Below are 13945 nucleotides of genomic sequence, written 5' to 3' on the forward strand. Positions count from 1 at the left end.
GGGATCCAGAGAAGAGTAATTCGATTTTCCGCCGCTAGCTTATTCAGTGCCTCAAAGCACTCCCATATTAGCAGCAACGTAATGCAAGGCCAGAATGTCAGATTATAGAACTGTTGTGTAGGACCCCATCGCAATTGTGAAGCCCATTCCGTTCCTTCTATGGTATATACCTGCTCCAGCGTTCTCTTTGTTCCTGGAGCCATCTGTAAACCAGTTGTCTCCGTCACTGGGCAGGTGTGCCTCACCGTTAGCCCATTCCTCTTTTGTGAATAGGCTAACCCGGTATTTCTTGTCGAAGAGGTAGTGACAAGTGGACATTTTGTCTCTGGGCATGCTCAGTGTCGGCCTCTTCGTGATGTCGATTGGTATCCGCATAACTGTCGAGATACTGCTATGGTTTACCATATTTAGTCTCCAGGCCGCCTTCGTAGCCGCGGCTTTTATGGTGAGACCGAGGGGCTCCAATCCTGTCAGTGCCCTCAGGGCCATCGACTTCGAGGCACCAGTGACACCTCTCAGAATCAGTATTCTGATTCTTTCCAGTTGGGACTTCACAGTAGAAAGTTCGACCCTGGTCCACCAGACGACTGCCGCATAGGTTAGTCTGGGTCGCAGGATCGCTGTGCAGATCCACATAAGTGTCTCCGGTTTCAAGCCCCAGCTTTTTTCTATGGCTCTTCTACAGAGCCACAGAGTCGCTACTAACTTCTTGTACTTGTTTTCCAAGTGCTCGTTCCATGACAGCTTCTTATCCAGGATGACTCCTAGATATTTGGCTTGCTCTTTGATTTCGAATTTTTGTCCCCCCAGTTTCAATATACCCGTAGTTCCCCACTTGTACCTTCTGTTGAACACAACTGCATCCATCTTACTCGGATTGACTGATAGTCCCGTCCCCTACACCATGAATGAACTATTCTTAGTGCTTGCTGCATTACTCTGAAGAGTGCATCCAGGCACCACAGCAAGGGAGATGGAACGCCCCCCTGCGGACATCCCGAGTCAACAGTTCACATAAAGTGGTGTCACCCTTGGTCGTGGTTAGATTCCTATTGGCCAACATGTGGCAGGTCGATTCCACAATTGCAATAGGCACCCCAGTGCGATCATAGCCGTCCTAATCACCTCTCCAGAGGTGTAGTTAAAGGCTCCTTCGATGTCCATGAAGGTTCCAATCGCTGGACCTTTCTGCTTTAGTTGTTCTTCAATTAGGTCAACTGCAGTGTTCAGTGCCGTCTCAGTCGAATGACCAGCCCTATAGGCGTGTTGTTGCTTGTGAAAAGGAGTTGCTTGTGAGTAGGAAAGATTTGAGGCTAATGGGTCGCAAATCCTTGGGTGAAGTATAGCCGATCCTATCAGCCTTTGGAATAAAGACTACTCTCGCACCCGTCCATACCGCCGGAACATAACCCAACGTCAGACTAGCCCTAGCAAGTCTCACTAAAGGCCCAATGATGATCTCATCAGCTCTCTGTAAGAGGACTGGGTATATACCATCCGGGCCGGGAGACTTGTAAGGACTGAAGGATTTCAGGGCCCACCTGACCCTAGCTGGAGTCACAATCTCGTTGGCTAATCGTCATTTCGGGCCCAATTGGGCCACAGGCAACTTTGATGGTCTCAGAGGTGCCGTCCCCCCATCTCCTAATTTTTGAAGCTCGGAAAATTTTCCTGGATCAGGTGAGTCAAGGAATCCCCGTCCGATTCTGAGTATCCCCCGCCGGGTAATTTTAGAGTCCTGAGAATAGCATCCGGATTTCGAGAAAGCAGCATGTCCAGTCTGGCCGTCTCTGCTCCCTTCTCAATATCAGTCCAAAAGTTGGTCCAGCTTTCATGCTTTTCCTTGCGTATTGCACTCCTATACTCATCCCTCATCGATGTGAATGAAGTCCACAGTTCCTTTCATACTTTCGGACTTTCGAAGGCCGACAATTACTTTCATAAGTGTATTTGATGGCTTCCGTGAAAAACTCGGCTGCCATCTTCTTAGCTCTGTGGAAAACTGACCCCAGTCCGTTCTTCTTGGATTTCTGATCCATTTAGGGCCTATCTAAATCGGCGGTAGTTCCAATAGGTCCTTACCTCTCGAGTTGACGCCCGTGCTACCCCACAGGGTATGGTGGGAGTTAGCATCTCACCCAACAGAAAAGGAAGCCCTTACCTTGCAGTATTCCACCAGTGTACGTACCTCCACTGGTGGATTGGTATCGCTGTCATATGGAAAGTAAGCCGATCCCATGACAATCCTTCCTATTCCTTTAAGATCCCTGACTATCATCATCAGGTCTCTGGAACATAGCTCAAGCAGCGGGACAACGTTGACTCCCTTTGCCAGTATGCATGCCCTTGTATTGGCCGCCTTAGGGGCCCTGTAACAAAAACCAGCCCCCCCCCCTAAGCCCCTGAGGGTATCTCGAACTAGCCAGGGTTCCTGGATCAGTAAGATACTTGTGTGCCTCGCAGCCATGCCCCTCTGCGAAACTGAAGAGGCGCTTTTGCTGTGATGCAAGTTAATATGGGTAATGGTTAGACCAGGAGCAGTCATTTAGGTCTGGCCCCGATTTTCCTGTTCATGGACAGACCTCTCCCGCCCCTGACTGGCCACTTTAAAGTTGACCTGTCCGTAAAGGTAGAAGGGCCTGTTATTGAGGGCCGCAAGGGCCCTCGCCTGTGACTCAGGAATTTGCACAACTACGAGATGTTTAAATTCTCCAGCTGCGTTCTCTTCCTGAGGCCTATCGTGCATGACACACCGCCAGGACGCTGTCTTAAGTGACGAATTGAATTTCTCCAACCGACCAAAAACCACCTGCAGATCCGTCAGTTTAGCCTGGGAACCACGCCGTAGCCTTAACCATCTTCTGGAGCAACTCAACCCCACCCACCTTAAGAGATGCGCCTTCCCAAGCTCTTGTCTCGGCCAAAAACTTGTGTAGCCAAGCCTTGGCCACTAGGTCCGCTGCCACAAATACAAAGACCCCTGCCCTGCTGAAATGGGTCTTGAATTTAGGCCACTGATCTGGGTACACTCTCGAGCGCCCTCTAGGTAGACTCCCTGAGAAGCTCAAGCTGCTCTTCAGTGAGCAACGAGTCGTCGGCTGTTGGACCGCCTTGTGTCTCTTCAAAGGCTTGCCCCCCCCCTTGGGGTGCCCTGTGAGAACCCTTCCTCGCTTTTGAGCCTCAGTGCTGTTTATCGGCGTTGTGGTCGTCGATGTACCAGCTACTGCAACTGCTCTACTTGCCTGCTGCGCTTGCCTCCTTAGTCTCCTTTTCAGGGAACCGCTGATGCGTTTTTTTCTTATCGGAGGACTGATTGGCCACTCCCGTTTCGTTAGCCTCACTCAGAGGGGCCGTCACACCCTGAGCTCCCGAAAGAGCTAGGGTCACAGCCGCCGCCTGAGTGAGGCTTGCCGGAGAAACAGGTCGGAGTGAAAGGGTTATGTTAGACCCGCTAGGGCCTAACCGCTTTCCCCCTCTACCAACTCTCTTCCTCCTTCTTTTTGTGATTTTGCGTGTTCCATTTTGGTTCCCACGAGTAGCTAGAGAAATAAAAGGTCCGCCCCTGCAGAGCCCCGCATGCGAGGGTAAGACTAATTAATCGAGGAGATCGTTCAGTGTCCCCGAGAGGCCGTTAGGACACCTTCGTAATCCCTGGGTGCCAAACAGCCATGGGCATGATCACTCTACACCCATGGCTTAGGAGGGTGGTCACATTAAGCGAGAAACTCAATGAATACCCGTTCGCAGGCCACCATACAAACGGAGGGCTGTTTCTTGGTCGCAATGCGGGCCGCAGGTCATTCCCGTGCCGTCTCCAGAGATTGGAGATCGGTCCGGGAGGGACCTCAAACCAGGGATCCAGGCAGCCCGTGTTAGCTAGGCTCCTTCACCCTTCTATCATACTACAATCATGCATACCAGGAGAGCCCGTTTATAGGGGTCCTTTCATCCATATCTATACTCATGCAGGCTGAGGTCCGTTTGACCCCTATGTCCCACACCTTTAAGCCTCCCCACCAACTACAAGGTCTTACAGCCCCTAGGGGAGGCTCATGGGGAAACTCGAGCTCGATAATTTGTGTCCAATTGAAAAACTTAATCAAGATAATTTGTAAATCTTGTTCAAACCCTACCGAAAGAAATCTTAGAGTATATTCTAAAGATTCTCTAGGGTCAGAGAAGCTCAGAAAAATTCTTCTCATGCACTCAGGTAGATATATTCAAAGGTCCAGGTAGTTCTTTTAAGTGTTTTAAAGGCTATAAAATGTCCTTTCTGAAATTGAAATAGAATTATGATGATAAATAAAAAGCAGAGAGGCTGAAATTGAGATAAGAATTCGATCATAATTAACAAGCAGAGGGGCTGTATCAATAGAGTAGCCGACACTCAAGGGTCCTTTGTTAAGCTTCCGATTAAAATTTAGAAATAGATTTTTTCAAATTTCATAGTTAACAGCCTAAACCATAATAATTCGGAATCTACGGGTTTCGATGATTTCAGATATCTAACTTTTTTTAAATGCCTAAAATTGGAATTAATACGACGTTTCTCGTAAATGGAATGACACTATAAGCAGAGTTGATTTGAAACAATTTAGTCTGAGAGATAGTCTGAGAGATTTGGGTCCTTTTCAAGGTATTTTTAGTGGTCCTTTCAAGAGTGATGCGACGGTAATATAATTTTCCTTTTTTATTCGTCACGTACCGGGTGGGCAGAGTTATTTACAGTAGTTGGCCGTCGCTAATCCGACTCTCCCTTTTTAAATTTCTCTTAAAATTATTAACAATTTATTTTTAATTTAATGAATTTTCTCATTATACTTATTTATCATTATAACTTATATGCTAATATACCGTTTTGTAGTTGAATTTAAAAATGTATTTTTTTGGCGTATCGCATTCCATTTACGAGAAACGTATTAATTCCAATTGCAAGCATTTTTTAAAAAAAGTTAGATATCTGAAATCATTGAAACCCGTAGATTCCGAATTATGTTTTAGGCTGTTAACTATGAAAATTTTAAAAATCTTCTAAATTATAATCCGAAAGCTTAACAAAGGACCCTTGAGTGTCAGCTACTCTATTGATATAGCCTCTCTGCTTGTTATTTATGATCGAATTCTTATTTCAATTTCAGCCTCTCTGCTTGTTATTTATGACCGTATTCCTATTTCAGTTTCGGAAAAGACATTTTAAAGCCTTTAAAACATTTTAAAAAAATACCTGGACCTTTAAATATATCTACTTGAATGCCTGCGGAGCATTTCTCTGGGCTTCTCTGATCCTATTTCATGTCTTGTAACGAATTTAAATGAAATTTCCTAATCTATCAAACAAATTTTTGTATATTTTTCTGAACATTTTCAAATATTTCAAAAGTATTTGACCACAATTTCTAAAATTTGAAGAAAACAATTTTTTTAAATTTAAAAATACTCTATATTTTTTAATTTTGGTTAGAAATATCTGTTTAACGAACTCACCTTCATGTTGGGAACTTTTAAAGTGTATCAAAGGCTGACTCGATTGGACAAATCCTTCCAAACTTAGCGTGGCTACAACATTCAGGTAACCATACATACAGACATACATAAATACATACAGGCAGACACCGACAAAATTTTATGATTTTCAAATTCCATCAGTGCCGAAACGTAAAGATCCGTTATAAACCAGAGATCGAAAATTTGGACGATTACAGTACACTCTCATGAATGAGAATGTATAAATACAATTTTTCGAACCGTTCTAATGCATATATTCTGAACTGTAAAGAAAATTTAAGTGTTCTGCAGAAAGTAAGTAAGAAACCCTGAAGATTTTTCAATGATTATAAGAGTTATAATGGTAAATAAATGGGAAAAGTTGATTTATTTTTAAATATGGGGAAAGTTGATGAAAAATAATTTTGGCCAATGATCGCAAATGAAGGCAGTATGTTTTCACATATAACAGTTTTCTGGAGGTAGCAGTTGAAAATCTTTTAAGAAAAGTATACTGTTGTAGAATTGTTTTAACGAAAATATAATTTACAAAATTTGAGAATATATATTATACATATTATTTATTTTAGGGCCAGTGCTGCTGTGCAGGCTCCAGAACCTTCGTAGAAAGCTCTATTTATGATAAGTTCGTTGAACGAAGTGCAGCGAGAGCAAAATTGAGAACTGTTGGAAATCCATTTGACTTGAAAGTTGAGCAAGGACCCCAGGTAATCTCCCCCTCCCCCCAATTCCTAAATCTCTTTAAACAGAATTAATTCCTAATGAAACTTTACTGCGGTTCTGTATTACAGGTGGACGATGAACAGCTGAAGAAAATATTAAGTATGATAGATTCAGGAAAGACAGAAGGCGCGAAATTGCTTTACGGAGGCAACAGAGTTGGTGAAAAAGGCTATTTTGTCGAACCGACTGTTTTTGCTGATGTAAAAGACGACATGAAAATTGCCAAGGAAGAGGTAAGAAATTTTCATTTTGTTTTCTTTAGAAAAGTAAATAAATAGTTCTAAGCCCTCATAATTATGCGACATGTACATATTGTTAGATATTTGGGCCAGTGCAACAAATTTTTAAATTCGATGACCTAGACGAGGTCCTTGAGCGGGCTAATAAAACCGATTATGGGCTCGCAGCTGCAGTTTTTACAAAAGATATCGATAGAGCGAATCATCTGGTACAAGGATTGAGAGCTGGCACAGTTTGGTGAGTTTCGTAAAATACGAGTTTAAAGCATTTCAGAATATCAATGTTAAATAGGGTTGTCCCTCACAGCAACATAATATTACAAGATATCTCCTCACATAAATGGGATATCTCGAAATTTCTTTGCTGTTGTAACTCTTGTTTTTGAAAACAAGTTCAAGTTTCAGTTCGGATTTTCCATTACTGCAACAGCCTTCAGAGCGTTGAAACCAGGACCAACCTGAAAGTTTATTAGTTAATTTAAATAGTTTTTGTGTAAAACATTGTTTGATTGTAACTCGAGCATCGAAAAACAAGTTTTACATAAAAACTATTGAAATTAGTCAATTATTTACTCAGAATACAGGCTTGATTCAAAACAGGTTTAGGCCCTAAGTGTATCCAACTCTCGGTTTAGTCCCAGTGTCGGGGGTTGCCTTGCACTGATCTTGTAACAAAATCAGAGGAATCGAAACGTAAACAGTCAGGGCCGTCTGAACTGTTTCCAATTGGAATTTATAATATTGGGCAATATACTCGACTGAGTACTCGCGCACTGCAGCCCTTCAGAGGTGACAGTCGCAACCGCTTTTGCCCTGTTCACCTGAAAAACTGTGAGAGCCAGCAGTTATAGGAATGACTAAACCGTATGTACCCTCACAGCAATAGGGTATATCGGGATATACCAGGTTGTCCCAAGGATATCCCACGCGGAGAAAAAGATATCGGACAATGATATCGCAAAACATCTATATTGCAAGAATGCACAATATGATAACGTACAATCAAGTCCTGCAGCTGTGTACGATATTATAATGCACTAATATCACAGAAAAAAATGAAGTTAAATTTTGTTGCTGTCGTTTGCTGTACGACGACCTTAGCAGTAATAGGAAAAAGGCAGAGTATGAGTGAGTTCGAGCTATAAATCGGGACATCAGATTTAAAACAATCACAGAAAAAAGTAAAAAATTGCTGCATGTAAGACCTGCAACTGAGGTTAGAAAAATAATTCTGAACTTGTCGACGCAAAATGTAACTGACAGATGGGAATCTCCATTTCTCTCAATTTTAATGAAGTTAAACGACGCTGGATAGCGCTGGCGTCGTAATTGTCACTACACCTCGAATAAAAATGGAGCAATTATACGATGAAAGATTATCCAGGCAAGGTTACAAATCGGAAATTATCTTCGATTCATGTGAAGTTTATCTGGCAAGGTTATTTATTGTTCCGGTTAATGTTTCACCTTGAATCGATGTAAACTTTATCTTTAATTTTTACTATGATCGTTTGTTCACTACTCGAACCCTCGCGAGATCAAAAAAGTAGAAATACAATGTTATAGCGTAATAAACTTAAATTCTTACGTTATAGATTGCACAATTATGCGGTATATGATGTTAAAACTTGCGATGTATGATATCACGATTTTGCGCTATTATAATGCGATATTTACGGTATATAGCGCAGGAATTACGATATATATTGTAATCCAAGCGATATAGTTTTCTCAGTGCAGGGATAACCCGTCGGATATCCCGCAAGACGGAAATTGGGATATTCCTAGGATATCGAGGATATCCCTGGGACGTTTACGGGATATTCAAATGTCCCAAGTAGGATATAAATTTATTTTCTATGTCCTAATTGGGACATATGAATAACCCGGAAACGTCTCAGAGATATTCTAGCGTTTTCCCTGGGATATCCCAATTTCCGCCTTGCGGGATATCCGACGGGTTATTTCTAGGATATCCTTGGAACAACCTGGGAGATAAATGGGATCAAATGGGATATCCCGGTGTACCCTATTGCTGTGAGGGTACCTGCGATTTAGTCATTCCTAGAACTGCTGGCCCTCGCAGCTTTTTACGTGAACAGGTCGAGAGCGGCTGCGACTGTCGCCTTCGAAGGGTCGCAGTGCGCGAGTACTCAGTCCAGTATATTGCCCAATATTATACATTTCAATTGGAAATGGTTTAGGCGGCCCTGACTGTCTAGGTTTCGATACCTCTGATTTTGTTACAAGATCAGTTCGAAGCAACCCCCGACACTGGAACTAAACCTACCTTTCTAGTATACTTACCTACATTTGTAGTAAAATTTTATTATTTACCCGTTAGATAGGTACCTACATTCCGTACGAATTACTTTATTTATTTTTCATACTTCAAACGTGGCTATACCCTAGTAACAGCGCATATTTTGTCAATGTTTCTACCATATTTCCTGCAATATCCGCAATATTACAGGAAATATGGTAGAAATATTGCTGGAGTGTCTCTATGTTCTTTTTCTGAAATATAAACTTGAAAAATTATCAATTTTTTATTTCAGAAAAAGAACATGGAGACACTCCAGCAATATCTCTTCCATATTTCTTGTAATATTGCGGATATTGCAGGAAGTATAGTAGGAATATTGAGGGAACATGCGGTGCTACTACGGTAGTCCCGATTTTGGCCACGTCGGGTCTCCTTGTGGGTCTTCCACATTGGACACACCTTATTATCATAATATATTTCGATTTAACTTTGTGATTTTCACTCAGTCTATCAGAAAAAATGAAAATCTGAGAGGAAAGGAGGTTCCGGAGAAAAATAAAAAACTTTGCGTTCAATTTTCTCGAAATGACTTTCTTGGAGTTGTCATACTATTGATCTTGCCCTGCCAATTGTGCATGAACTGGAACCGAGATTTTGTAGGATGAAAACCAAAACAGTTATTTTATTTGTTTATAAGAAAAAAACGCCTTTTCCTACTTTCACTCCTTTTGGACCAACTTCAGTAAAAAGGTAAAGCTACCTATAATGAGACGAATTTTGATGGGGCTTTCAAGATTTTCAATAATTTTGGAACGATAGTAGAATATATTTTCAATATGTTTAAATCAAAGAATGGGCTGATGTTTTCTGAATGCGAAACGCCTGTTAAAAGATTAAATTAGTCTGAGCAAAATTATTATATTTATGAAAAAGTGGGAAAACCTAATAGCATGGAACATACCCGGAAGGTTCCACGGGAACTTTCGGAATGTGTAAAATGTCCGCCGCTTGGGAACGTTCCGAAGATAAATTATCGTTATTGTTATTATTATCAACAAATATCGCGAAACCTTAGTGATAGGTCAAAATCAATGTCAGATTTACAACTAAACTTTTTTTTGTTATATATTTCTTTCTTATTCTAGAAAAAAGAACACGGTATTTTTTTATTTCACTCTGATATAAAGAATTTCTAAAATATAGAATTTTTTTATCTGTCGATTCAAAAAAATCGGTTGTTTTTCAAATGTTTCGTAAATTGTCTAATTTTTTAACTGACAAAATTGCACCGTAAGAAAAAATAGTGCAATATGGTTTACTTTAAAATCCATGTTTGATGATTACAAATGCAATGCTTGGACAATTTCAATTCAGTCTAGTATCCTTTTATGTATTTTTCCGCAGTTATGATTATTTCAGTCAGGGAAATGTTATAAGGATTCAGAGTAAGTCACAGTCACGTATAATTATTTTTATTTCACCAAATATTCAACTGACCAAGACGGTATTCTTCTTCTTCTTTGGTGTTCTTTTCTATAGCTCTAGATCTGTAAGCATGTCCCGGTTTCCGCGTTGGACACCCCTTGCTGATAACAGCGAGACCTATCCGGCCATAGCAAGTAATTTATAATTTTCTAGACTTCAAGTATGTATTTTCATGGATAGAGTATAGATGGAGCAATAGATGCTTATCAATGTTCATAGAGTAGGCGGGTAATTTAAATTAGAATTATTTTGTCCAATGTATGTAATTTCGTAACTTGTGGGGTTCATGTGTCGTAAAGCGCAAGAGATTCAAAGCATGAGGTGTATAAGTAAAGAAAAGCAAAAAGGGAAGTGGGCAATATAATAGAAGAGCAGTTTAAACTAGTAGTTCGCAGTCTCTAAGAAATTTAACAATTAGATTACAAGCATAACTATTAGGTTCATATAAGAAGCTTTCCAGACAGAAGGGAGGAAATTTTTAAATTTTTGTTAAGGATATTTCGAGTTTTTTCCTTTGTTCATGAAAGCGGGGACAGACCCATAAAGCATGATTAATATATTCTTCAGGATGCCCGCAAGGACATTCGTATGGCTCTACAACATTTTTCGTAGCTAAACTACAAGCAAAAACGTAATTATTGCTTCTAAGACGACATATATTGACAATATCATTTCTCTTTCCCGATTTTGATTGAAAAAACCAAGGTTTTGGCAAAGTTGAAAAGAAGTTTTGAAAATAATAAAGGCCCACTCGTCTACATGGACAATCTCTTTCTAAGTCAGAATTCGTAAGTCTGAAGTACGTGTAAAGGGGTTCCGGAGGTTACAGCCATTTTGGCTAGATTATCAGCAACTTCGTTGCCAAAGATTCCTTTATGTCCAGGTATCCAATAGAGACTAATATTAATATTGGTTTTTTCGCAAGGGAGAGAATATTTCTTAATTTGTAAATAAAATAATTTTTGGTTTCCAAGTGGTTAAAGTTAAGGCATGCATGTAAGACGCTTTTGGAGTCTGAGGCTATTACATCTGGGAATATTTATTCCTCTAGTATAATTTCTAATGATTCAGATAGAGCAACAGCTTCAATCGTGAAAATTGATGAATGTTTAATAGTTTAAATGTCCTAAAGATTTGTATTGGGGTCAAGTAATTCCGATTCCTGTGTGTTGAGTTACTTCTTTCTTAGAACCATCTGTGTACATATTTCTTTCATTTTTTATGTTTTTTGTAATATATTGGTTAAAGTCCAGGTTTGGGGAAAAACTTTTCATTAAGATTTCGCCTAACTGTAGGTTTATGTTAGGGGTATCGAATTCAAGAGAGTAATCCAAGAGGTAGTTGATAGGGGTATAGGAATACATAATTTTGGACTCAAATTTATTTTAATGTATATAGGCATTTAGTAAGAGGAAGGTATTGCTATAAATGGATGGTCTTCCATTGAAAAGACTTTTAAGAGAAGTTTTTTAGTTAGGAGTTGTAAACGGCGAAGTAGGGAAGGCTCTTTTAGTTCGGCATACATGACTGGGATAGGGGTGGATATACGATAACCAAGGATTAATCTTTGAATTTGAATTTGTATTTTGTAAATCTTATGATATGATTTGCAGCTGTACATTGTTAAAGCTTGGCTTCCATATTCCGTTTAATCCCATTTATCTCCCAGGTTGTCCCAAGGATATTCCAGGGATAACACGTCGGATATCCCGCAAGGGCATTTATATATCCCGGAAACTTCCCAGGGATATCCTAGATATCCTGAGGTTATCCTTGGGATATGCCAATTACCGCCTTGTGGGATATCCGACGGTTTATCCCTGGGATATCCTTGGGAAACCTGGGAGATAAATGCGATTAAATAGGATATTCTGGTATATCCTACTGCTGTGAGGGAAAAGAAAAGGAACCTTCATTCAGGATTATTCAGGATTAAATTGTAGACTCTTAGAAGTTGACTGAGAATATTATCAGGAAGATTTTGTATAACTTCATAGTTAATTTTATCCAGACTGGGAGAGAATTTGCTTTTAGATTTTTTCACAGCATGTTTTATTTCTTGAAGTCTAAATGGTGCAAAAAAATTTGTGTGAAGTTATGGTGGGAACGTAAGGGGGTGGAAAATTAGGAAGGGGAGAAATAGGAGGTAGGTCATTTGAGGGCGCACTGACTTGGTGGAATCTTTCTATGAAATCCTTCATTTTTGTTACTGTTTCTGTGTTCACATTGGAAGTGGTCAATGAGGGAGGAGATAATAATCTATGTCTGAAGCCTCGAATTTTGTTTCAAACGTTAAAAAGCTTAGAGTTTGAAGATAAGGATTCATAAAAAGATCTATATGGGGAGTTAAGGGGTCGATTTTGTAAAAGAATTCCATTGCCTGAAGGGCTGGGTTCTCTCGAGTAAAGGTAGGAGAAAGACTGAGTAGGTTGAGATACCGATTGTGATGGATTGGTGTTTTTTCGGTGAGTGAGTGGAGAAAAGGAGGGGGTATATGAACGATGGGTTAGGGAAGAGGGTTTTTGAGAGCATTACTATAGTGCTGGTCTGAAAAATTCTGATTTTGATTTAACTGCTCAAGATTTACATCTCCTAAGTCAGGAAAGTTAGAGAAGTCAAAGTGTGGGGTCGTTAGATTTGGTGATAAATTTTGATGTGAAAGAGGTTGATGAAAAAGGTTTCTTATATCTCCAGGATTTTGTTTTCCTCGATCATGCAGAAACGCTGCACTTTTGTTTCCAATGTTCTTATAGGCGTCGATTTTCCTAATTTCTTCTTCTTATACGAATTTGGGGCAAGATTTATTAGTGGCTCAGTGGGATCCATCACAATTAAGACATTTAGGATTGTCAGAGACTTCGGGGCAGATATGACCTATATCGTGGGTTTTTTCGCCGCAGTATAAGCATCGCGGGTTTTTGCAAATGCTTTTTACATGCCCGTGTCTGTAGCAGGAGTAGCATATCTTTGGTTGAGTGATATAAGGGTCAACTCGGAGGAAAAGGAAGAAAAGTTTAATATCTTGTGGTAAGATTTGACCATCGAAGGTAAGGAGTACTGTGGTACCAGGAGTTCGACCCTGTTAACACTTGATCTGCCATTTTTTTTCTCGGTTCGCCGTAGGTCCAAGACAATATTCTAGATCAGACATGCCCAACTCGGAGAAATACCCTCTGAGAACAGATGTTTCGGCAGGAGCGCAGTCCCCTAACATTTCCATTGGAGAGCAGTGGTGGTGGAATAGGCGTCTCCTTTGCGACGTCACGCCGCTAAAAGCCTCACCGAAGATAGGAAATGTCTGTTGAGGTACTAGGCCGTGAATAACTTTTCAATGTAAAATTGTAATAGTAACTAGGATTTTAATTTTTTAATTTCAGTATGTTCATATTTATTTGCAATTATTGTAATTGAAAAGAGAAGTTTACAAAGTGAAGAAGGGATATAGAATTTTTAGATTGATACAGAATTCTCGTGTTATTTATTTAAATAACACGCTCGTTCCACAACAGTGCTCATGTGAGGTTCCCCACTTGGGTCCATTAGTATCCAAGGTCTTTTGTTTCAGGCGTCATTCACTCTGATGACACTTTTTTTATCAACTATTTGCCGCCATACTTTTCTGTCTTGGCATACTTCTCTATAACTTCTTTTACGTCCATGCATTTTTCATGCAGGGTCTCGTGTTTCTGTGGCTGCTTATGTCTTTCTCTCTCTCTCTTTCTATATA

The 13945-nt window shown here is 40.2% G+C and overlaps 1 protein-coding gene across 1 annotated transcript in view; it reads left to right on the plus strand.

Annotated features, from left to right (window-relative positions):
- Positions 1-5926: 5926 nt before the first annotated feature.
- LOC117175560 (aldehyde dehydrogenase, mitochondrial-like) overlaps positions 5927-13945 on the plus strand; it is a 17176-nt gene continuing 9157 nt past the window's right edge. Inside the window, exons 1-4 of the mRNA XM_033365269.1 lie at positions 5927-5935; positions 6075-6212; positions 6297-6461; positions 6548-6705. Coding sequence (XP_033221160.1) covers positions 5927-5935; positions 6075-6212; positions 6297-6461; positions 6548-6705 — 470 coding nt within the window. The remainder of the gene's footprint in view (positions 5936-6074; positions 6213-6296; positions 6462-6547; positions 6706-13945) is intronic.

This window comes from Belonocnema kinseyi, chromosome 6 (genome assembly GCF_010883055.1).
Source record: "Belonocnema kinseyi isolate 2016_QV_RU_SX_M_011 chromosome 6, B_treatae_v1, whole genome shotgun sequence".
In the NCBI taxonomy this organism is placed as follows: Eukaryota; Metazoa; Arthropoda; class Insecta; order Hymenoptera; family Cynipidae; genus Belonocnema; species Belonocnema kinseyi.